This window comes from Diorhabda sublineata, chromosome X (genome assembly GCF_026230105.1).
Source record: "Diorhabda sublineata isolate icDioSubl1.1 chromosome X, icDioSubl1.1, whole genome shotgun sequence".
Taxonomy (NCBI): Eukaryota; Metazoa; Arthropoda; class Insecta; order Coleoptera; family Chrysomelidae; genus Diorhabda; species Diorhabda sublineata.
The window spans coordinates 10,294,836-10,322,739 of record NC_079485.1 but is presented as its reverse complement, the minus strand read 5'-3'; the positions used below and the strand labels follow the sequence as shown (position 1 = coordinate 10,322,739).

At 30.3% G+C, this 27,904-nt stretch overlaps 1 protein-coding gene across 1 annotated transcript in view; it reads right to left on the bottom strand.

Moving 5' to 3' along the window:
* Positions 1 to 27,821, bottom strand: part of LOC130450629 (alpha/beta hydrolase domain-containing protein 17B) — a 43,282-nt gene extending 15,461 nt beyond the window's left edge. Inside the window, exons 1-2 of the mRNA XM_056789128.1 lie at positions 26,931 to 27,821; positions 710 to 842 (exon numbers count right to left, since the gene is read on the bottom strand). Coding sequence (XP_056645106.1) covers positions 710 to 842; positions 26,931 to 27,574 — 777 coding nt within the window. The 5' untranslated portion in view covers positions 27,575 to 27,821. The remainder of the gene's footprint in view (positions 1 to 709; positions 843 to 26,930) is intronic.
* Positions 27,822 to 27,904: the final 83 nt, after the last annotated feature.

Sequence of the window (27,904 nt, the reverse complement as noted above, 5' to 3'; positions counted from 1 at the left end):
GGGGAATAAAATTTTTGGATATGCTGGATGCAGTTTATATCACAATTGATGAATTCTTATCATAGTGTCTATACGTGGTGTATGTAATCGTGTAACTTTTCTTCTCTAGTTGTAGTCGTTTCAATTTCAAATTAATAACGAATCTTTCCAACAGCTCTGAAGAATATTCGTTAGTTATCGTTTTATTTATGAACTAACAGCAACGTTCAATGATATTAAACCACTAGACTAGAATACTATTGGCTTAAATTATAATTGTCATATGAGGTGTGATAAAAGAAGATTGAGTATTGACAATGAGATGAATGAAGGCTAAATTTGTTTGGAGACTTACAATTTGTAAGGAATTGGAAGATCATCTTCAAGTCCACATCTGCCTTACTAGATACAGCATCATGCGAATTCAGGTTTCTCCAGAAAACAAAAAAATGTGCCGAATGAACTATTTCTAACTTCGGAAAAACCAAAAAAATAGTATATGGAAGTCTTCAAGAAGAATTATTCTGGAAATGATTCCAGTCATGGATTTACCGTTGCGATAATTGCATTGCTAGTAAAGGGCGGTACTTTGAATACTATTAATTCAAATTTTCTTATTGAATTTCCATTTCCATCAATAAAATAATCACAACTTGTATCTTTCATGGTAATATTACCCACAACTTATTTTCGTATAAGAGAAGATTAAATTAAAATATAATATACGTACTTCTACCCATAAGGGCTCTACGGCTTTAGGGCATTTTTCAAAAATGGTAAGCCCATGAGAAAAGTCTATAACCTCATCTTCAGTCCCATGAATAATTAACGTAGGTGACATTACCTTGGGAACTTTATCAATACTGAAAAGAAAAAATAAATATTATTAAGTTGAAAAGATAAAATGTATAAATAACACGAAATATTTGATCACATTTATTGATTTTTGTTTTTTGTGAATTTATGTATATTTTCAAATATTAATGCATCTAAATGTTCTTGATTTTAGGCCTCTTCTGTTTTAAAATTAATTTTTTTGATAGTTTTTAAAAGAAAGATAAATTTTGACGTTTCGACTTTTCTTTAAGTCTTTATCAAAATATGATATTGACACTGACAATTACTTATTTATATTGATCTATAGATCACCTTCATCGTGAATATCAAAATAAGGATAAAATCAACTTTGTTCCAATAAGAAAAATTAATTTTTCCTTGGTTTCCACAACTCAAATATATTAAATTTATTAGAATTTACAAAATGATGATACAAATTTTACTTAAATTATTTAAATATTTTTTATCAATTATAGCTTTTTCGTTCTTATGAATGTGAACCATTTCTAAAAATTCTTTTTTTCGTGTATTGGATTCCGTTTCAAGAATTTTTGAATCTTTATAATTGAATTTATGTTTTTTTGATATTTCATGGTTCGTTAATGCAGTTCTATTTTTTTATCGTATTGATGACCTCTTAGTCTATTTTCTAAATACTGATATGTTTGCCCTATGTAGACAGCGTCACAATTAGTACAAGGCACTTGATATATAATATTAATTCTTTTGTTTTTTGGTGTTTTAGATTTTAATTTAGTGAAATATTTGGATAATGTATTATGTCCTCTATGACTTATACTAATATTATATGTATTGAAATAATTCGATAATTGTTGGGAAAGTCCTTGTACATATGGTAAGGAAAAATGTTTTATGTTTTGTTTTTAAATTGATTGTAATATCTGTTTATCCTTTTCTTGAATATGTTATTCATCATTTTTTCCTGATAATTATTTTCTTTCAATGCAGTTTTTGCTTTTTGAATAGCTAAGCATCTAAATTCAGGATGTGATAGTTGGATAGATCAAATTTTCAAATATTTCTATAACATCGAAAAACAATAGTTGATAAAACAACAAAATTACATAAAATGTTTCAAACTTTCACAGTACCTAAGTCTAATTTTAATTTTATAAAATACAATATTCATTCAATATCTGTTCAGAGAAATTATTTTCCTGAATTTATCAATTTTTTGACAATTCTTTAATTAAAACCCCACATATTAAGATACTACATTTAATACCCGAATAAAAAAATAACTGAGGAAAATTTAGTCCTTTCACAATAAAAGGTTTCTGACGATATTGATTAGCTTTGATAATATCTAATGAGTAGTTTAAATTCAATTGCATGTCAAAAACTACTATAAAAATATTATTTGTAATCATTATTTATAACACTATTTATTCTTCTATCAAACAAATCATATCTTCCGTTCAATTCTCATGTGAAAAATTTCTACAATCTTCCATATCTTCATAGATATAATCTATAGTTAAATTAACATTTTTTAATTTCAATTATATTCTATCTCTTTACTGCAAATTTCTGAAGGTTACATTTTAGCCTCATCTTGTCCATTTTGGATTTGGAATGTTTTATATATAAGTTGAACTAGAAATCAAGTAATTTCCAAATATTTAAGAAATTATCAATAAAATTTTAGTGTATTTCGAAATAATTTGTAGCTTCCAGATTTTAATCCACTCTGTATATAAAAATACAAAGTAGTGCAGAGAATTTATATTTAAGCTAAATAGAATAAGTGTACCTGTATCCAAAGCTACAGATGCAGAAGTTTCATCAATTTAAACACAGGCTATTCACACCTTAGTCAATTAATAGAAAATAAGAATGTTGAGGTTTTTATACATTTACTGTTAGTCTATTTCGGGAATGTATTTGTTAAATATTTATTATTCAAGGGATGGCAGATGTAACTACACCGAATAAAAATACTCTCCCGTAATTGCTAACATGTTTAAGGAAGACGTTTAGTGCAGCAATTGAAAAATTAATGCTAAGTTACTATTGAAACATTTTTATATCAATTAATATTGTTGTCTTATTTAATTGTATTTTATACCATAAAATAATTTTGCACATTTATAAAACATTAATAAAACGTTTCGTATTCATTATATATTATGTAATAGGCTCTAGAACAGAATCAATCATAAACCCTAGATGGGTTTGATACCATAAATAGAAATCAAGTTTGCAAAAATGACGCAAAAGTAAATAATTTTATATTGGCAGTGCATTTTGGTTCTGGTTTTTGATTCATGATCATTGTGTTTGTGTTATTTATACCTTTCGGAATAAATTATTCAACTGATTACAGTGATAATTTGTTAGGTGAAGTTTGTGAATAAATATGTTTTACAATGAAAGTCGACTAACGTCATATATTTATTCCTATATCCTCATAAAGATATGAAACGTTTGATGAGATAGTTGTTGACTATACACCATTCTAAATGTAGGTGTCAACAACATTTTATGTATATTTTAATTACACATAATATACTTAATAATATGCAATTTGAAGACATTTTTTGAGCACGAATTAGTAAATTTATTGCTTGTTGTGAGGTAGCGGTGTGAACTAATGTGAAATAATATTTAAATTTCGCGCCTTCAATAAAATTAGTTGTTGAGGTTTACATTGTGTTTTAGATCGTGTGCACTTTCAGCCACAAGTACAGTTTTTTGTAAAAGAAAAATGAATAATTAAAACACCACGAATATAGACTAGACTTATTCCTTTATTAAAAGAAGAGTCAATATAACTTCTATTAAGTCATTAAAATTATGTGCCTGTTGATCCCTCGCCACGTTAAGCTCCTTAAGGGATGACATCTACCTCTCCTACTGGACTGAACCACGAAGGCTACATATATTCATTACCTTCTTGTTCTGTTTTTCTCCATTTGTAATAATATTTACTGGAATAAAATATAAGGGGACGGTAATTCTCAAATTGAGACCCCTTGTATGTTTTAAAAATCTAGTTCGTAATCCTAAAATAGTGAAGCCTGACCTGAGGATATTCAAATAATTTTTTGAAATGCTGTACATCAATTAGGTTTTATAGAAGATCTCGGAAATATGGTAGAGTTAACAGAAATTTTGCGAACCAACTATAAATATCAATCAGTATGTAAATAGTAAAAATAAAAACATTCCTATGATTTGATGAAATAAAAACTTTGCCTCTCGTGAATCACAAACCAATGAGCATGAATAAAATGACCTAATACAACCAGTTTTTAAGGTGAGTCACTTCTCATGATGACAAAGCTTATCAACTGAGTTCATAATTTTAGAAAATGAAAATATACGAGGTGCGATAAAACAGCACGGGACCTGAATTTTTATAGCAGTTACCTGTATATATCTCAACTAGTGCGACTCCAAATTTCATGTGCAAGTTTTGGTGATGTTAAGACACCTTTTAGGATGTTAACAATTGGGATGAGCGATTTTACAATGAAAATGATTCAGTTAATGGTGATGAACGATCAATACCAAAGCTAAGTGAAAATATGTAAAACTGGACAAATTTTTTCGTTCAAACAGTTGATTGGTCCTGGAAATATTTGCAGAAAGTGTCTAACGAGTTTCTTATTTATGAGAACGCGCTGTTTTTGGCCGGTAAAAGTCTCCCTCCGTTTCCACGTTCGCCTTCGAAACGTTTTGACATTGAGAAAGTCACGACAGAGCAGATGAACGCCATTCCAAAAGAAGGATTCAACGTTGGTACATTGCTAAGAAAGGACAGTACTTTGGTAGGAGAATAATTCAAATTTCAAGTGTTTTACTTTATTGAAAGTTAGGCGAAAAGAGACTTATGAACCAGAAGTCGATATTCAGTTTGTAAATCGATCCATTATTTTCTCTTCTTAATGCTAAATCAAACACTTGTTTGAGCGATTGGAGATTTAGCATATAAATAATTTTTAATGGTATTTTTGCGTGAAGAAATGGTGTCAATTGTTTAATTTATTATTCTAGCGTATTGGAGACTTTTTGAAGAAACTGTATTAAAGTTTTAAATGAAAAGCAAAATCACGACTCGTGGGAATTTAAAAATAAGAATTTGCATATATAAAGCGAAAGAATTAATTTTCAGACAGATTTATGATTCATACAAACAGATAAAGTTCCGACTTTGGGAATTATTCAAGGAAAATAATTAAAATTCCTGAAGTCTATTTATAAATCTAAAGGTAAAGTATATTTTCATTGTTCGTGGATTTAAGTATAAACAAATAGGTACGCCTGATTAAGGAATTTCATGAATCAAAAAGACTTATAGTTTATCTCAATAAGACTTGGTTGGACAATCATAGCTCGGTATGTGTGGGAGGATAATTCATATAATTTTAACTCCTACCTAATGTACCTGTCAATTCAGTCATTGTTACGGAAAATGCTTCATACCATTTGTGACAACTATGAAAATACCCAAAAAATGAGCCAAAAAGGCATATTAAACCTTATGACTTCTAAAAGATTGGATCTACCTCAAAAAGCGATATTGATTAATTAATTAATCATTAAACGGTATAATTTTGAAATACAAAATGATATAGATGATTTTATACAAAGTTGGGTAACCAATACATCGCGATTCTAGAATTGGTTCTAATAGTTAGTTATATATACATAATAACTTTCAACTCTGAAAAATGAACAGGTTTAAAGTTTATTCAACTGTTATTGAAGAAAATTTATTGGAACATTTTTCTTACAAAAATGATTAATAGGAACACATAACTTTGTTAATTAAGTTGAAAAGGCCTTCTTCTGTTTGACAGTAGCCAGATCTATCATAAGAAGCTGATATGAAATTCCGCAATTGAGGATTTGTTTTTGACAAATTGGTATAAATATTTTAAGTTCATTTCGATGATCAGGTTCACTCTTGTGCACAATGTTAAGTGTTAACAACTGCAGTTCTTATTGCGTGAATTATTTCATTTCTTAACGATCATATTGCCTTCGACAAAGCATGGTCTAATAAAAGTAGTGTTGATAATATATGCCCAAATATTAACTTTCGAATACATTTGTTTTCTATTTTCTATCTAGAATCTATATTACTACAATATCAACAATTGTGGCGATTAACTATACCATTGAACTTAAACGTGTTTTCTTACTTGTAAATGAGGTTTTGCATTCACCTATGGCCGTATGGTGTTATAAAATTGCATTTTGTGGTCATGATCATCTTCAGATAACTATTATATTAGCGTTACTTTATACTTATTCTTTTTTCCGAATGGGTACACAATTATTTTATACAAAACTGTCCATGAACTCCAAGGGTTTACTATTCTCCAAACTGCAGTTTTATTCATTTGGTTAGTGAATATACCTAATTACAAACACCTTTCACTAATGACAATGAGAAATAATACATGACATTTAAATAGTTGGACGACAGAAAAACATACTACTTTTTGACATAAAATTCTAATAATGGAATTTCAAAATAGTATAACTTTGATATCATGATTTATTGGAATAATATTTCATTCAACACTTCTAACAAAAATTGAAATATTATAAATTTACGCTATTTTATGAACATAGTGTATAAATATAATAATATCCTATACAAGTTTCACAAAATGAAATTTACTACGAAAAAGTATATTGCAAAACGAATACTAGTTAATCATATCCATCTAATAATATAACACATTAAGGACAAAGTAGAAGCACTGACAATACATTGTTTTGCAAAAGAGGGGCGTTAAATAACAAAATTAACGTATAGAAGGGCCATAAATAAAGTTTTCTGTATAAAAAACTTTGGACAATCAATTTATTATCATTAATAATTTTGGAGAATTAACTTTCGTTACAACTATCGTGAAATACCTACAAAATATGTGAATTTGCGTTATTCTATAACACAGATAGATGAATTGTCTTTGCTTTTACTCAGTTTATCTTCCAATTGTGAAATAAATTCGAATATATATCTCACATTAGGAAACAGAGTATAAAGTGACGAATACACAGCCGTAATGAAAACGATAAATGATGGTGGGTACCTCGATCTTCATTGAGTAACTATTGTTTTAGATATTTCTGGAAGAAGTTTTTACAATATTCTAGAATAAGTGCAAGAGCATATATAAGACAGAAGCTCAAAATAGAGTAGTGAGCTGAATCTTGATACGCGGCGAACGATACAAGCAAACAATCCGGGCGGTAAAGAATTGAAATCTAAAATGAAGTTTTGGTTACTAAAGTGTTAGTAGTAATTATTGTGATAATCGTGATGTAATGAAGTGTGAATTTGACCTGTACAATTATATCCACGACTCTTTAACTGAGAAAGCTGACGGGTGATCAACGAGCACTTATAGTAGATAATAATGTTTGAAATCTGCTTATATGTAATGAAAATAGATCATCCATTTCTATACTCAAAATATAAATATATAAAGTATAATATATGAAACAAAATAAACCGCAGAGTACTAGGCCATGCATTAAAAAAAATTATTATTGCCATAGTGTAGAGTATCTGGCGCATTGATCAATATTTCGTAAAATAACTTTGATATGATTTATCATAATCTATTTGTAAACAATAGAAAACGTATCAGTATAATATTAGAGGTTTTCAAGTAATAGAAACCTTTTATTCGATAAAAACACAAAAGATATTAGTGCCGAAATGGGTGAATACACTTAGCAAACAATTGGAGAGATATTCCCTTGGTTTCTCAATAAATTTTTAAATTAGAAAAATTAGAAAATATTTGTGTTCATTAATACAATATCAATGACGCATCTCTTAATTGCAACTATTATTTTCATTTCCTACAACGAACTCACTTTCCTGAACATGTAAGTTGTGTGACTGTTTTCACTGGTTCTCCAGGGAAAATTAACTTGATTTCTACGGGACTGAAAACGGTTGATAAGGGACATATCTATTATGAATTACTTAAACTAGAAAATGGATTGGGTTATTCCGTAAGGGAACGGACCCAATAGCTAGAACAAAAATAGGAATATCGTTATCGAAAACACACACACACACACACACACACACACACACATATATATATATATATATATATATATATATATAAAGCTATTAATGATAAAAAAGACCTAAATTTAAGTAAAATGTATAGCTTTATTTTGTAAAATCTAATAAAACTACAAATAATTTAATATTTGAGATGTAAGGACTAGGGAAAAATTAATTAATTTATTAGAACTAGTTTGATTTTATTCTTATTCTGATACTAATAATGAAGGTGATAAGACTTAAAGAAAAGTCAAAACGTCAATTTTATCTATCTTTCAAAAATTATTGCAAAAAACTAATTTTGAAACAGAAGAGACTTAAAATCAAGAAGATTTAGAAACATAAATAAACCACAATATGTCGTCTATATTAGTGGCTTCATGTTCATTTTTTTCGAATTTCTCCATTTCTCATATTGTCCAATTTTGTCACCCTATAGATACTACATTCAACTTTTTGTTTCATGACCTAATGTTTCAGTTTCAGTTATATGAAATATTGAAAAAATGTTACGCAAAATAAAAATTTTAATGCAAAAATTTCAACCGACTCAGTCTCATCGTACCGATGTAAATTTCAATGAACGTCACGTAGAAATATAATAAATTCAACTGTTCCACTATATTCCCAATGCAATAAGTGGGAATGCGTGAGTGAGACTCGATTTTGTTCGTTAATTGCGCCTTAAGTTAGGATAATTTAATTTTTAAATAAATTCACAAAAGACGAGAGGGTATAGATTGAAGTATTTTGAGGGCGACTCATATGAAGTGGCTTGTGACATATTCAATCACAAACTTATCAGGTCTATATTAATCCTTTAGATCTAGATTACATTATTTTGGTTTATGCTTCTCTACACTTCCACTGGTTTTCCTAAGCCTAGTACCGCGAACCACACGCTCCTTAAATTATTGTAGTGACATAGTACGAGGATGTATTTTTATCTAGTTAGCCTACACCGGTTCCATGCATAAACAAAATATTGTGTTACCATAGCAACGAACAATAACTTATTGAAGAAGTGTCAGTGTAAAGTTTGACGTCAAAAAAATAAACCAGAGTTACGCAACAAATTAAAAGAGAAAAGATGTCCACCGAAATTGTGAAAATCGAGCAATCATCAAGTACCTGTATTTAAAAGAGTTAAGAGGTAAGCAGATTTACGAAGATATGCTTAATACCCTTGGTGATCAATGTACTTCGTATGAGACAGTGAAAAATTGGACTGCAAGCTTCAAAAGAGGTAAATTTACCATTAAAGATGATGACCAATCGCTCAGACTAGTTTCTGTGTCCCCTGAGTCCCCGAAGATATCGATACAGTTTATGACATGATTTTATCAGACCGTCGAATTGGGCTAAAACGGATATCTGAAACACTGAATATTTCATACGAACGCGTTAATCATTTAGTTCAAATGGATCCCCAAATGTTTGAATATTGACCAAAAGCGTGCAAGAGTTGAAGCATCGCGTTCGATCTGTGCTCGATTTGAAAAAGATGTAGACTTCTTAAACCGAATTGTTACTATGGATGAGACTTGGGTACATTTCTACTATAGAATGGCGATACTCTGGTTCTCCAAGACTTGAGAAGTTTCGTGTCCAAAAATCTGCTGGAAAAGTTCTTGCTTCAGTTTCTTGGGATTGCTATGGAGTAATCATGATTGATTTTTTCGATAAGGGTAGAACAATAACTGGAGATTACTATTTGACATTATTGCCCTCTCTACGGGAAAAAATTAAAGAGAAAATTCGTGAAAAGTTATCCAAAAAGGTGTTTTTTTTTACAGGACAACGCCCTTGCACACAAATCTCATGTTGCCATGCAAAGAATTCGTGATTTGGGGTTTGAATTACTACAACACCTTCCTTATTCATCAGATTTGCCCGTCCGTCCGACTATCATCTCTTTCCTCAACTGAAAAAAAGTTTAAAAGGTCGTAAATTTTCTTCCAACGAGGAGGTAATAAAAGCTGTGGAGATCTGGTTTACAGAGCAAGAAGAAACATTTTTTTTAAAGATCTAGAGACGTTGCAGGTTCGCTGTAATAACTGTATCCAATTAAGAGGAGAATATGTTGAGTAATAAAATATTTTGACATTGAAATTTTTTTTAGTTCTATAGTAGGCTAAGAATTTTTCAATATATCTTCGTATGTGCTGCAGTTTCATTCTCTGATCGACAGAACCTACACAAGGATTCCAAATGTCAAACCCATCCATGTTTATTGAGTTGATGATGCTCTGTTAACAGATTCACAACAGTTTTGAGTATTTTCTTATTTTTAAGCACGAGTTCTGCCTTGAATTGTTCTAGTATGAACTGTTTCGCTTGTCTTTGCCCTGGCTGGAATTCTTCAACTATAGCGTTGTAGTCCTCTCATTTTTCGTTGCCGCTTGAGTTGTTCTGCAACACCACAGAAGGTTTAGGTCCAACGAATGCTATTGGCGCATCTTGTCTAGCAATTTCATTGCCCTTATGATCATTGTGTCCCATATCCAGGTTGCCCTTACTTTACTATAGTGACCCAGCATTTTTAGAGAATACACACACATTCCCATATCAACTTAAGAATTAATCTCTACGAACCCAGTGACTTCAGTGCTACTTGGCTGTCTGTGAAGATAGAAATTGAACAATATGTTCCTCCCTTCTTATTCCACATAGCAATGGATCGCTGATTTTATCGCTTGAAAACTGTGGCGTCCTACTCCTACACCTTCCAACGTCTTTGAGGGAATCGGAACTGCATAGCTCCTCTCATAGCTAGCAGTGAAATAAGGAAAAATATTTCTACCAGAAACAAGTAATTCAACATACATTGAAAAGTACGTTTCCAGTGCGTATAGATATAATCCGCCTGCCGTGAGACATTCATCTCGGAAAACATAAATACCTGGGCATTCCTGTACAGACTAAAAATCACAAAAAATTAGGTTTGTAGCTTATACAAAATCGAAATATTTCTTTATCACTTTCGATTAATATTGATGAGATTTGGTTCCATCTAGACAGATACCCTGTTCGCAGCATTCAAAACTACCATCAATAACACTAGGCAACAAAAAAATTCTTATTTTTATCCTCGTTGCTAAGATTATGTGGTTCGGATTCTCATAAAACATAAATAAGAAAACTGACAAAAAATTTGAATCACGTTACATTGACAAATCGTAAGTACTAATGGAACATATTTTCTTAGACTATTTCACATGTCTCCCATATTCAGAGTCCAGATTTCTAATTAAAGACCAACAGTGGTCTGCAAGCATTTCTGGTTCCCATTTTTCTTGGTAGCGCTTTTCATTTGTGGCGATACCTTGATGAAAGCGCTCTACATGCTAGTCACTTAAAGCGCCCATATTTTCCGGAGAAAACTTCAGGTGGGAATGTAAAAAGTCTTTTCAAGGACATATTACATCCCAATTTATAAAATGCATTGAGCATTTTTTTGATAAAGTCAGAATATAGAGGAGATCTGTAGTTACTCAAAAAGATAATTAATTTTTTGACGTCGGGTTCAACAAATACTCCTTCTTTTATTTTACCGTCACACAGAAAACAAAACTTTTATTTTAAACATTTGAAACCAATTCCATAATTTTCCAAGGCTTTAAGAAAAATTTTAATTGGCCCTAATTTGACATGCAAAGATGGTATCATTTTTTTGGGTTTTACTAGAGGTTCATGTTTCACATTTTTTGCCGAAGAACAGTTCTTGGCTGCCATATTGCTCTTACATAATGTTCATTTCTCTTTCGGCTGTTCCACTTGCATTAAAAGCAACAGTATTTTGTGTAGCCCCTAAAACAGAACAAAAACTTCCAAATTTGCACAGATTTCCCATTGGTGTTTGCTGTGTACTATCTTTTTTAACACTAGTTATATGTCGTATGTTTCTTTGGAATGAGCTCCGTAGGCTAAAGGTAGTGTTGGAAATTCATTTCCATTGTGGAGCAGTACGGCCTTAAGACTTAACTATAAGGAAACAATGAAAAGTCTCCATTTCTAACGGGGTACGGGGTAACTTTAATTCCCGTCTTCAGCAGATTCCACGTTACAGCTTTTTTAATCTAAATCTCTTATGAGATCTTTAAGTTCCAATTATAGTTTAATAAAATGCGGTGCTTGTTTCAATTGCTTCGTTTTCGGAGCTTCTTGAACTTTCTTCAACACCATAAATTGGAGAAGACACAGGAACTTCTTCCGAATGAGGGAGTTTTTGTTACAGAATACACCTCCGCGTATTTTACCATATGCTTCGATTTCCTCGAAAAGCCTTTGATACTGGTCATAAAAAAGTCGCTTGTATGATGGGCAGATTCGCACCATATCACTGGTTTACCAAAAGTATTGTCCATTAAACCAACCCTTAAAATTTCTGTGGCATGAGATATAGCTGATGTATGGCACCCAATATTTCCAGGTTGTCAATATCCTGGTTGAAATATGCACGACAGCATTTCTTAACTGAAGGTGTAATAGCTTTTTTCGCTTTTTGGTGTATATTCGCCACAAATATAACAAAATAAGTCGGGAGAATAAACACATTTGTGTGACATTTTACACGATTCAGTAATCAACTAACTTCTAACGGTGACTTCACGAAAATAGAAGATGATAACAATGAGGTACTAACAGAATTTAACGGAGGAGTGACAATTTGGTAAAACAAAAATACTGAAACGATTTTAGGCGTGAATGACTGAAAAACTGATATTTTTCTGATAAATTATAAATACACAAATGATTTGGTTCGAGTAACTTTGAGTGTTGTCACAATTGGATAATGCCTTCACGTAGTGCGATCAAGTGGCCTCCTAAATCATCAGACTTTTCTACAAATCATTTTTCTTTGGGGTTATTGATACAGATGCTTATCTGCTTATCGACATGACTTGAAATTAAATCTTACTCTGTAGTAGAATTACAGCTGAGATATATGAAGACTATATTTGTAAAATATCTTTGAAATTGTTCGATTGATAAAGGTAGAATATTTGTGCCTTTATTAGAATAGATTTTGTTTATCATTTCTCTTATTCAATTCATTTTTAAAAATTATTGTTTTAATTTTTAATTACCCTTATATTTGTATTTTTAGTATATACTTTATTTCACTATTATGTCAAAAGGACCAACCAAGTTAAATCACATTTGGATTTCGATTTTAATAGTAGTAGGATACCCAAAGAGTGGAAATCCAGTAGAACAGTTAAATTTACAATATCTTGCGGTGTTCTATGGAAATTCCTATTTTCCATGAAAATGTTTTCAATACCGTATAATCCATTCTTAATTTTAGATCTATTTTTAGATAACGTACTTTTTTATATAAAAGATTTTGTTTTGACCTAAATTCGATCTTTTCAAAGTCAAATATTTTTTGAACAAAAGACAGACACATTGTATAAAGAAGGTTGCGCGGAGAATTAACTAAGAGCTGTCGAAGATGGATTTGGGAAACCCCAATTGAAAATCCTACACTGGCATACTGCGTCATAAATAAAAATCGATGAGAATAGTGTTTCATTATAAGGATTACGGTTTTATTCTTTTTATACGATTTCAGACAAACTGCGTAGTTGTGATTACATCAGAATTGATATTAAGGACAAACCTTTTTTTATTGACTAATAGATCATCACTGAATTCCTTAATAATATCATTCTAGGATTCACAATGTGTGGTTACATTCAATCAAAGCAACTCTGAGGAAAATAATCAACAACTAAAATACGAGGGCATGTCATATATCCGTGCATTTTGGAATTTTTCGTTTTACTTGGAAAGCAACACAGCTCCACTTATTTTATTCACACAATTGACCCAGGGGTAAAACAATTTACTAATCAAAGTTTAGAGCCCTAGATGGATTTCCTAGCAAAAGTAGATATGAAGTTTGCGAAATTGACACAAATCTGGATAATTTGGTATGCACTGTTTCTCTTATGATTCATTATTGTAGTGTTTGTCTTCGTGTGTTTTTCTGATTATAGAGTTGCTTGTTTTTAAAATGCGTTTCAATAAATAAATAAATAATCAATGTGAATCTATAAATGTAATTCGTTTGTTTCCAAATCCTCAGAACTTAATAATAACTTCAATATTTTTAACCTGATACCTTACAACTAATAATTTTCCAAATTCATTTTTGGTTTAAATAGTTCTAAAAATTTCATTTTTTGTGATACCCAGGGCTTTAAGTACACAACTTTAAAAAAAGGAACTTTAGGGACAAAAATAAAAAAAAGGACTTTTAGGGACATATCATTTACTCTTAAATATCAATGATATATAAATGAGTATATTTTTATATATAATCCCTTACCAAGTGTAAACCGGCTAAGAGAATACCTGAAATCAAGCAGTGAAGATATAATATTTTACATTTACAGTTAATTGATGTATTTGATAACACAATATTCATAAAATGTATTAAAAAGCTTATGTAGAATGGAAGATTTCCATATTTTTATGTAGATTATTCTATATCTTGTCTGATCAGTTTCGAAATAAAGTCACTACTGTTAATAGTCAATACATTCGCAAAGTTTGTATATAATTTGGAATATAATGTATCCATAACTGGAGGGCAGTACCAAGTCCCAGGTTTCAATGACGGTTGTCTTTATTTCTGCTTCAGATTGAAAGTGTCTAATATTGGTCTATTAAGGATATCCACACATTTCCTTGGGAATTGAGGTCAAGGAAAGTATTAGTAACGCATATCTTTGTAATGACAAGATGAATAAATGACGATTGTAACCACTGAGAGTTGTTTAAGAAAAAAAGTAGCTAAATGTGATAATTTTCCACTTCCAATCATATAGTCCGGGAGACAGCGTTGCAAATCACATAATCATTTTACTCCGATTGATTATCAGTAAAATTAATTGTTTAGATACATCCAAAAAATAAATAGGGGAGAGAGTTGTGGAAAAAAAATTTCCAGAAATGTTTTTACGCCAATTAAAAATTTATCCAACGATTATTTACATAATGATAATTATTGAAACAATAATCAGCAGGATTAATAATAGTGGATTATATGTTATCAGACTACATAGGCCTGGAAAAAAAATTCACTTCATTTTATCTTACGTCAAATGAAACTTTGACAGATCATTATTTAGGTTAAAAAATAAGGTAAAAAAATCAGCAGATAGTCCGCCGGTGGGGAAATCGTCAGCAGGGCAATTGAAAGCGCAAAACAGGTATTTAACTATGGTGAAAAACAACCAAATAAATTATTCAGCTGAAAACTGACAATCCCTGACAAATATTCTGCTGACCCTTATTTTCATTCAATATATTGTTGAAATAACTTCCATTATTAATTTCAAGCGGCCTGATTTAGTTATGAAAATATTCATTTTTATTTTCACTTTTAGCGTACCTATACTCCACATACTATTATTCTTCTTGCCGAAAATTGTATCCCTGACGAATATTCTGCTGACCCTTTTTTTCATTTAATATATTGTTCAATCGAAGTAAAATCACCAGAAAAATTGCAACGCTACCTCCCGAACTAATATAACTTATATTTAATTTCATCTGGCAGTCATAAACAAATGAAAAAAAAGTATTTCTGAACACGATCGTCAAATTAAAAGTATGCGGCAATGTGGTAAATATATATTTATTTGTTTATATATATATATATATATATATATATATATAATCTTTGATGCAAAATTAAAAAAAAAGGACTCGGGGACCAATTTGCAAAAAAGAAATACTTACGGACCTAAAATAAAAAAAGACTTTTAGGGACTTCCGGGACCTCACTTAAAGTCCTGGATACTACAATATTTCAGAAATATAAACAAAAACATAAATTTGAAAATTTACTGGGAATAACAGTCTGAAGTACCATCAAATTTAAATTAATAAATTTCGAATTACAGTGGAAACTGGATTAACCGGAATTGTTGTCGTTAGGGATTCGGATAATCGAAAGTCCGAATAGTCGAAATTACGGATAATCAACTGTATGAAGAAAAGCGGGTTTTGTGAAATAAAATAAGTTTAATGATAGTAATATCTATTAATAAATAATGATATTATTATTCAAAAATAATAATAATTTAATAATAAGTTTAAGATATTTGGTAATTGGCATTTGACGTAAGATACTTTTTCTCTTCATTGCTGCTATATCACGAATTCGTTTCAGCTGTTGTAATCTCACAGTATCACTTTTTGTTTGTTTTTCCAACAATTTGAGAGCTGTTTCCAAAGTCTGAAGGGCTTCATCATGAGATCTTGATCTTGATCGACACTATCACTAGTGACCCACTCTTTGATATCTTATATTTCATAAATTGGCTCAATATTACTCAATTATTTAATTGGTCGCAGTTGATAGTCCAGATAATCGCGAATCCGTATAACTGAGGGCCGGATAATCGAGTTTCTACTGTACCAGTATTTTATGAAGGATGTTATATTAGTAGTTCATATTCAGATCCCCAATTTGGTTAGAACAAATAACGTGAAACAACTCCAAAGAAAGCCAAAGTGGATTTGTCAGCCAATAAAGAAATGGCGAGCAATTTTAAGGATATCAACTAGTTTTAAAATAGTAAAACAATCAATGGCTAATATGTCAATTAATGTTTTAGGCTAAGAATTGTTCAACCTACTGTCCGGATTCAGTCCTGTCTCTATTTCCACCTCCCAAACAAACAGCTATTTTGATTACATCGACAAAAGATAATGGAGAAAGGTTGAATAAGTATATAGCTAAGATGATAATACGTTGAAAGCTATAATGGTTTTTTATTTCAAAAACATGTTTACTTTGAAATGGACGTATCGACCGGCCGTCGTATTGAAAAAAAAGTTTTTCTTCGCCTTGTGTTTAGTGGAAAAAATAATAAATTTGATTTCGAAGATTCAAGGTTTAATCTATTATGTTGAAATGTATCTTTAATTTTGGTAACATTCTTTCAATGTCCACGAATAATTATTTGTATTTACTCGAGGTCAAAATTAAGCAATAATTATTGTTACGGAATAGTAATGATATTATTTCAATCGATATTAAAGGTAACCTAATTTTAACACTTGTTATTTAACGAAATATATTATAATATATTATATCTTTAGAAATTTCATAGACTGACGGAAAAAGGAAGTACATTTTAATATAGATCTGAATATCAGCAAAAGGCGGAAACAATATTTTCGAGAGCTTCAAAATAATAACAGATTAGGATGTCGAAATAACAGTACTGTCTTTTTCCGGCCCATTTGATCCAACCATATTTCAATAATTATTTATACTTTTTAGGTATGACACAACTTTGTTCACAGAAAAAAAAAACAACATTATACAAATTGAATTGAAATTCAATTTGGTTATACAGATATATTTTTATCTTACATTTAATACCATATAAAAATGAATTTTTCAAACATTTTCTTCTCTCAATACGTTAGTTGAATAGATTGAATTTTCCCTTTATATTGTTAGAAAATGTATTGATGATTTTTTATTACGATAATAAATAATTCTAATCGAGCTACAGAATAGCCAACTTAACTCATATCACTTCTCTGTTTGAACATAATTAGAAAAAAATCAGGAATTTTTTATTGTTGTTTACATTTAATAGCCAGTTATGAAAAAGTTTCATTGTATGCTTTTATTGCTAATTATGAAATATTTTTTTCGTACTTATAAGAAAATTAAATTAAATTTAAGGAAAAGGATAAATATCTAAGATAAATTAATTCTGAATATATGATATACAGTGATACAGAGTGAGTCTTATATATGGAATGCCTCAATTATCTCGGAAACTACGATTTTTATAAATTTTTGTACACAAGGGTCTTGTGATACGGTAGGTATTACGATGGTATCTACATTGTTGTCAGATCTTTCTTTTTTCCGGAAAAATAATGAACTTTCGTTATTTCAAATGGGCTACCCTATATATTTTGTATTTTTAGAAATCCTTAAGAAATACTCTAAATCTAAATGCCATCATTTCTACATTATAGCTCCACCAAAGTTATAATAAATATTGTACATTTAGGAGCCTAATATTGAATCAACTCGTTTAATTTCAATATTCTTTAATAATTTGTGTGTTAATACAAATCTCGTAACAAGGTCTAGTGTCAGTAAATTAGTAAAAAAATTCAACGAAACTGGTGCAGTAGTATATTTATCCAAATCATGGCCCGAAAAACCTAAAACAACTGAAGAAAAATAAATTTTTAAATGTCTGTGTCATGTTAGAAGTAGATCCACATTTGTAAAATAGAAAAATCACGAATTTTAGAAAACATAACTGAAAATGGTATCCATTTACTTCAATACAACAAGCCATGCGATTTTTAAATCTTTTTGCAACATCCCTGACCGCTCAATTCTTTTTATCTCTGTGGTAATTCCTGAATATTGGCAGGTTTTGTTTTATAAACGATGTTTTTTAAGTGACCGCACAGGAAATAGTCTAGAGGATTCAAGTCGGGTGATCGCGGGGGCCATTCGATAAAACCACGCCTTCTAATCCATCTTTTGGGAAGCACATTATTTAGGTATTTCCTCATCACACACGCGTAGTGAGGTGGGGCACCATCTTGTTGTAGCCAAATATTGTAGTTTTGAAAATTGTTATTGTCTGAAAATTACTTATAATGAAGTTTTTTTTAAATGTAACAAACATCGAATGATTTGTTTTCAGTTGATGCAGTTTTTATACGCCCTGATTTGGATAAATCCTTTACAGAACCAGTTTCGTTGAACTTTTTTACTAATTCACTGACAGTAGATCTTGTTATGGGATTTTGGTTAGGATATAAATTATTAAAGATATCACATGTGTCTTGTTGACTTCTACGCCTATCACCATATCCTAATATCATTAAATTATCAATTCGTTCTTCTCCAGATAAACGATCCATTGTAACTTTCAATAAACAATAATAATTTATTGATACGTCAAATTTGTTATTGTAGCAGTCATAGCCATTCAAACGTGTTATTTTAACTTCGGCAGAGATAACGCAAATGTAGCTATAACTCCTAAATTATGACATTTAGGTATAGGGAACATCAGATGAGAAATAATAAGTATTTCTTAAAAATTTCGAAAAGCGAAAAATATACAGGGTGGTCCATTTGAAATAACAAAGGTCATTATTTTTCCGGAAGAAGGAAATATCTGACAAAAATGTAAATACCACCATAATACCAGCCGTATCACAAGATCCTTGACACAAAAAAACGTACAAGCCGTTTCCAAGATAATTGAGGCGTTCCATACATAAAACTCACTCTGTATATTGAGTATCAAATGTAAAAGACTTAATATAAAATCTCAATTGTATATCCGTGCTTATTTTAATTGATTATTGTAGCTAAAGTGAACATTTTTTAATCAAAATAGAATAATCAGGAACAAAAAATACATCCATTTTAATAAGTGTTTTATGTTTGAAAAGGATTGTGTCTATGATACACTCACAAACAAGATACGAAGCAAAGCGAAAAAAAGAATTTAGAAATAACTAATGAAGTAGCAAGTGAATTTATATTACTGTAAAAATAGGAGTTGTAGCAAAAACAGATTCTACTTTTTTCTGAGATTAACTGAATATTTCCAAGAATATTAGGAGAAATTGAAAAAATGTGTGTGTGAGAAACCAACTACGAATTTAAAAATCCGTGAATAATAAGGGCAATAAGAGTTTGTCACTTTATCCGGGTCAAAATGTGTACAAGCTGCGTCATTTAATTCGTGTTGACAGTTACCTCGTTCTTTAAAGAGAAAATGGAAAGATGTTTATTTAAAATGCTTATTAAAAATTATTTTGATTTTTTTTTCAACACTCCGTGTATTGTATTATGACTGACTTCCCAGGTAGATGCAAATTGTGTTTTTTGACAAGTGGGAATTACTATTACTTTAGCCATTACGTTATTATCTAAAGCAGGTACCATTTCACTTTTCAAATCTTATCGACAAATTTTCAAATGTGCAAAAATTCTTAAATTACCAAAAGCTAATAAAACAGTTGAACTGTCGATCAACAATACACAAATTAAAAAAGTTCAAGAACTTACAGGTAGACAACTACAAAAACGTCAAATTAGAAACTCTTACAATAAAGTTAGATTATTTGACAACTACAGATCCGCGAAGCTTCAATTTTAATAAAAACTGATTTAATTCATAACAGAATGATTTTTATAGATAGTTGACAAAATACAAACAAGATTAGTGTCATTGAGAAGGTTTTATCAATACTTTTAAAATACGAGGGTGGTTCAAATATTAACCGGAATTTTACTATAAAAGATTTTATTATTAAGATATAGAACTGAAATTTTTCAGAGGTTTTCTAGATAGTCTCCGTGTTTTCTAGGGAACTACTATAATACTGCGTCTTCACAGTTCGTTGTTCAGTGAGACACGGTATAAAACACCCTCCCCGCTGACAGTGTAATCTTTGCTTTAACTGGCTTTTTCGTCTTTCTTCCTCCACTCCATAGAAGCACGTTTATTCTCCGGTATATAGTGGTGTACCCAATTCTCGTTTGCTGTGAATATTTGGGGCAATAAATTTACTCTTTCCTCTTCACACCGCTGCAAGAAACCCAAAATGAGTTTTTCTACAACGCTGACTTTCTCATCAGCAACACTTGTTTCTGGGGCACTTCAGTATTGAAGAGGCACTCATTCCCGAATATTCTACAAATTTTCGTGAATTTTACATTATCTTTGATCAAAAATACAAATAATGATGCCTTGCGGAACAGACACTGGTACACCCTCGCTCATGACTATAAGTACACGAATACAAATCTAATAACATCCAATACAGCCACTTTCTCGACATTAAATTTTTCGCGCGTTTATTCAAAAATTCCGGTTTATGTTTGACCTACCCTCGTAGATAGAGGTTGCCATATGATTCCTTTTAGAATTACTGGTTTAATCACCTTATGACGTCATTTTTTACGAATACGTAATTTACCATCACCAGTTTTCAAATTTCACAACTTTATGTATAATCGCGTGAAATTTGAGACTAGGAAAGAGAACTTTTGAATATAATTGTATATCAGCACTAAATAAGTTTTTGATTAAAACATCATTTATTTTTCAAGTAAATGACGCAGCCTGTTCAAATGTTGAAAGGGGTCAAATGACAACGGCACCTGACAGGAACAGTGTTGCCCTTTCAGTTAAGATATTACCAGCTTATTAGACAACTTTCCTATATTTTGACGGACAGTTCGAGTACAGTCTATTAACATTAGGTTTGAACTGATAATGAAAAAGAGGTTAAGAGAAGAAATAGGAAAAAATTATAACCAAAAAATGTGCAATACGTCAGAATGTAGTATCTACACCCATCCAACAATTCTCGCTCGCGAACGTTCAAACTTACACCGAAGAGTCGCCTTAAGGGGAAGTTGGAGGTACATCTATCATAATTTGATCTCCTGATCGGTATACATAGAGGGTGTCTCATAAATAATGTCGATTTCCTATATTCACTTTGTTTATTAAATAATCATACAAAAAGGTATCCTCAATATCGAATTCCGTGGTTTTTCAACCCAACGTTCAGCAATCTCTGAGAGACCTTGATAAAACCATTATTTAGGCTAAGATGCAAACTATTGTCGCACTCCCTTTTCCCCATCTATGGATTCAATTCATATCCTTGGCAAAAATTTTGCCATGGATATGAATTAATCGTAATCTGACGGTGCAAGATCCGGACTAAATGTTAAATGTGGTAGAAATTCAATACCGCTAAGTTTTTCGATCTTATTTCGCATCAACCGCTTCTTCAGGTGTAGGAAATCGTTGACCTCACAATTTATTTTTCATCTGGAGGAATAAGAAATATTCTCAAAATCAGTATAAGCTAATGCTCCGATACCACATTAACAATAAAGATTCAAGAGCTTGACATGAAGAGAAGCTATGCGTTTTAGACAATTGAAATGAAGTTATACGCTTAGTGGCAGAAAAGACATGGTTAGTTCATCAAGTGTTCAATGAAAAACTTGGACGATCAAAGTCTATTTATCGAAGAAAAATACTGAACCAAAACAATGATCAGTGCATGATTATCCCGTGAACATCCGAGGCGAAACGGGGCACGGCATCGTTATTGGTCCACATCGGAGCCACCATTATATACCACAACTAAAAAGCCACGTGGGAGGGATCTGTGCCGCATTGCTGCAAAAGCCACGTGGGAGGGATCTGTGCCGCATTGATACAAAATCCACTAGATCAGGTATAGTACAGGGACGGCATTCGGTATCGAATTATCGTACTGCAGTGAGATTGTTTGTATTTGTCTGTTGCGTAATTTTCTTTAACATATCTGACACGGATATATATGATGAAGTTGTTGACATTAACTTTACTATACTCTGCATAAGTAATGAGCTGAAAAGCTTCATTTCAACGCGAGTCCTGAAACCTATAATATGACTCAATAACTGAGTATTGACTATAGATTTTAGTTTGGGGTTATTGAGGTTAGCCCCTGAATCCAGTGCAGTGAAAATTACTTCATCAAAAAAGTTATTAAGGATTCTTCGTTTTTCGTGCATCATGAGGTGGTTTGGGAAAGTGCGTATTTTTGAATGAATTGCATACTACAATATATTTTTTTATTACTGCACCCTCTATCATTAGAATACTATATTCACTTCTTATCATGAAGACTAACAATTCAATTTACAAGATTTATAAAAAATTCTAACTTCCAATATGGTTTGCACTTGATTTAAGACTAATGATGATATTTCTTTTCCCAATATACAATTCGAACTATCTTGTTTTGATAACGAGATTTCACACTTCTCCCCCACATTATATTTCTCTTGCATAGATCAACCTATAAAATAGTTGGGTTCAAAGATGTAAGCTTAAATAAACGAAATAAGTATTCTGTATAGAAAGTGTTCAACTAAAGTAAGCATATGTTTTTCTGGCTTTCATACATGTTGCAATACTTTCATAACAGTACTAAAGACATTTTACATCCTATAGCTTGTGTACACATTCAGCTGCTATTTATATAAGACAAGCATTCTTAAAATCTTAAAAATACACAGACAACAGAATCACAAAACATTGCATCCACCGAATAGAGTAGTTAATATAGGATGTGTACACACTTTAATACTGCATTAATCTCAGAAAATATATTTATAAATTGTTGATTGTTATTCAGTCACTAATTTATTTTTACTTGAAATTGTTTTGATACAATAATGAAGTCAAATATAATAATATTATATACACATCAACTGTATTTGAATATTTATCATTTGGATTTCAACACTATTAAAATCTAAATGAAAATTTAAAAAATAGCTTACACTCTCATTAAAGGAAATATTCATGTATCAGAAAAATGAGCTCTGTTCTAGATTAGTGCCGTTGAATGAGAAGAGAATTTGTTGTCTAAAGTACAATTAACAACTCATGTGAAGTTATCAATGGATTTCTATCACGAATATTTTTTTACAAAATGAATTGAAAATATGTCGGTAGAGAAGAGATATAATGGCATTATAATAGACTACTTAATTTTACTACAAAAAATTAAGATTAAGTGGATAAAGAATTTTTAAACATGTATTATTGTACAATTCTGAATTGCAGATCCCAAAAATGATGAAAAATTATTTAACTATTACAAAGTTAACACAATCAGAAAAAAATTATCCGTTCGTTTTGATATCGAAGTCCCAAAATTTTCCCAAATTTTCTTCAACCATTGCAAAAGACATAACCAAAAATTGTGATTTAAATATTTTTTATAACGTCCAAAAATTCATAAAGTTTATGTTTAAGCGCAATTTTTTGTTAATGAGTTGCTTTTTGAGTATCCTTTGCAATAGTTGAAGGAAATTTGAAAAAATTTTGGGGTTTTGATTTTAAAATGAGCAATGCGCGTCAGCGCTCAAGTGTAAACTTGATGAAATTTTTTTGACGTTAAACGAAATACTTATATCACAATTTTTTGTTCATAGAATATTTATTAAGTATCCTTCGCAAGAGCTGAAGGAGATTTCGAAAAATTTTGTGGCTCCGAATTTAAAACGAACGATGCGCGAAAACTGTATGAATTTATTTTGGCGTTATAAAAAATACTTACAACAAAATTTTTGGTTAATTATTTTCTAATTGCGTGAACTTTGTAATAGTTAAATAGTTTTTCTCCATTTTTGGTGCCTGCAATTCAGAATTGTTCAAAAACATATATTGAAAAAATTTTTATTCACTTAATCTTCAATTTTTGGTAGTAAAATTATGTAGCCTATTATGCCTCCTCTATTGGAATATTTTTCGCAAAATTTTGGTTTACTTTGTAAAAAATCATTGGTGGCAGAAATCCGTTGATAACTTCACAAGGGTCAATTAGTAACTTGTGATAGAAAAAAAATTTTTTCTAAAAAAATGAGAGATAAAAATTCATTGGCTATTGCATATAGTTTTAACTTTGAAATCTGGAAAACTTACAAAAGCTTATTGAAACTATACAGTACTTACAATTTATAGTGAATTATAGCAACTTTGATGACTGTTCACAAGTGGATGAGATATTTAAAGGTAGAAATGAGTCAGTTTAAGCAGATAAAAGCAATTTTGAAAGAAGTTATCAAAAAATGCTCATAAATTCAACATTAGGATAAATGCATTGCTAGCCAAGAGTAGTACTTTGGAAGAAATTAATTAATATTATATGTTTACTTCTTACTTTGTTTTTTCTAAAATAATTCACCATATCTTCTGATAACACCTCATGTCATTAGAGATATAAAGATGGATCATCGAAAACATTAGTCTGTTAGAAAACTTTAATAGTGGACATATATGCAATTATGACGTATATTTATTTAAGGAACTTCTTTTTAGATGTTGATTCAGAAGAAAACAATCTGATGAGTAGGTATTGTTTAATTACTAGCTGTTGAAAGTGTGAATAGATGAAATGAGCATTTAAACTGTAGTAATGAGGATTGAAATGTATTATTAGAAAACCTCCCATCTGATGATATGTTACTAGCATTAAATTGTTTTTATTTTTAACTATGTGACTCTTGAGAGAATATAGTTTGGATAAAAATCTAGCCAACTGATTTAGTTATGTCAACAATAATGTGATTTGTGATAATTGGGTTTAACGACATTTTATAAATTTTTATGAGGGATCTCTATGTTTTCTCAATAATTTTTTGTAATTTAAGAATAAAGTAGAAGTAAGAAAAGACTATTTTTTGGTTGCAGATAAATGGAATGCTACTGGAGAGTAAATTCTCAAATTCATCAATATTATTCAAAATTTACATTTCAACAAGACAACCATACCAAATATATATCAAAATTGTGCAAAAATCTTATTCAGCAGATGATTTGAACACAACAGAACTGAAAGATTGTGGATAGAACTGCAGAAAGAAATGTTTGTGGAGAAAACTGTGATAAGAAAAGCTTGTGGATGAAACTGCAGTGGCAGATTATTATGAAAACAAAATTCCAAATATTATAGGCATCCTTTTTTTATATGGTTAATTAATTTTAAATGGTAATAACATAACTTATTGAATATTTATTTGATGAACATTGAAAATAGAATTTGTCTTTAAAAAATAAGCATGGAATATAGTTTAGTTAATATTATTCAAGAAAGAGAAGTGCTATAATGTTACAATTGATTTTAGTAAAATGAAACAGTAAAAGAGATGCGAATATCAGGAAAATTATCACAGTATAGACATTCCCAAAAGAATGAGTTTGATGAAAGAAGAATACATAAATTCCATGATTACCAAAATGGTAAAATAAAAATGCAAAAACAACAATTTTTGTTTAAATATATGTCAAATGTGATATAGTACTCTGGGGATCTTTATTATTATTAGACATCTAATATGTCTCGCTAATAAAGTAGTCTTATATTTTATCTGTAATTTATTATGCTTTATCTCTTAATTTAACTATCAGACCTGCCTTCTCTTTGCATAATATATTTTTCCACTATACAAACCAATTTATTAATAATATAATGACATATCCAGTTAGTAGAATTTTAAAAAATTTAACAAAATCTATATTCTTAGTTTGATACTTTGTTTCCTCCTATGAATATCTACCATTACTTAAAGATAAAAACTTCAATAAATTAGTTAATCTATATTTAGTACTATATGGACGGTTTATCCAAAGAAATTACAGCAAGCAAAGAGAAGCTACTCAAAAATGAGTAAAAATTTTAATATCTGGCTACTTATAAAGCTCAATAATACCTGAATATGTACTTGACAATAAAATAAATGTTGAAAATAAAAACAATGAAATTGGATAGTTTGCTGGTCACATAATAGTCAATCATGTTCTGTTATGTTAGCCTTAACAACTGTATTTTGTAACAAATTTAAAACAATCTAAATAAAGATTGATGAAAATTTCATTCTAAACAATGATAAGATTTTATTTGTTAGCTTCAATCTCTTGTTAACAACAAGGATGTATTCACTTTTGTGAACTAATATAACTTATTCTTTTAACATGAAATTTCAAGAAATTATCTTTTTTTATGAATAATTTTCTATTCATATTATCAACTCAACTGGTGAGTCAATGATGTGGTAACAATAATTACATATACAAATTTCATTCAAATTATTGAAAAACACAAACTGAAATAACACAAAACAAAAGTTAATAAGTCTATATCGCAAAAGAATAAGAATGTCTTCCATAAGCTGTGCATTTTAAAAACTAAAGTGAAGATTATTAGACTATATATACATACCTAAGGTACAAAACATGAGTTAGTGGAGGTCTATTTTTCAATCATAAATAGTACTTAGAATAATAATACATCAGTTTTCTCAAAATGAAAATCATTGTCATAATGGCTAAGTCCTTATTTATTGTTGTTTTGTTAAAGTATCCTACCCATAGGAATGAATTATTTTGTGTACAAATTTATATACATATTATGAGTAATAATAGAATAAGTTACTAACCTGGGAAAGGCATCAAAAAACCAAGTTCTTTTTGTATTCGGAAAGGCGACTCTCATTCCGGACATGAGAGGAGAATGCAATATCACAGCTCCAACTTCATATCTTGCAGCTAAATCAACTGTAGGTACTGTGCCAATACTTTGGCCATAAAGGATAATATTTTCAGGGCTAATACCATATCTAGTCCTTAGTGCTTGCCATGCAGCATCAATATCTGCATATAAATTTTTTTCAGAAGGTTTCCCTGCACTTACACCATAACCCGAGTAGTCATAACTAAATATATTACAATTAATACGAGAGCCCAAACTCAAATAAAAACTGCTCATCTGTCCCAAATCTACTGCATTTCCATGGGAAAATAAAATTGTAAACCTAGCATTACTAGTGCATCTAACAAATAAACAAGCAATTCGATTTCCTCTGATTGTTCTAGTGAAAAATACTTCTATATTTTCTTTTTCTCTTTCTGAAAATTGCCATTCTGCCCGCTCAGTCAGTGCAAAACTATACTTTCCATTTTCATCAGAAACAAATTCATATGTTGGTTCAGGAGGTAAGAAGGCTAGTTTAGCAGATATTTTGCTTGGACAAGGTGGACAACAAAATAAGCAGCACAATTCACTCAAACTTAAACCGTTCATTTTTTTCAATTAAATAGATAACTATGTATTATTTAGTTATAACTAGTTTTAATAGTTTATGAATACTATAACAAAATCTTCCTGCTCATTGTTGACAACGCCATTTTAAATTTATAGCCTGCTTGCAGCAAACAGCTTAAAACTAACGTTCTTGTTCTTTTCACTACTACACATTATATTATACTTCTGCTTTTACGTTAATATAATAAAACGCGTTCGTTAGCTCTACATTGTAATTGATAAAGCCGAGTGTATCTGATAATACACATGTCACTTGTCAGAATATGTCCCATTTGTTTAATGAGAAATTGTCAATTGGTGTATGTCACT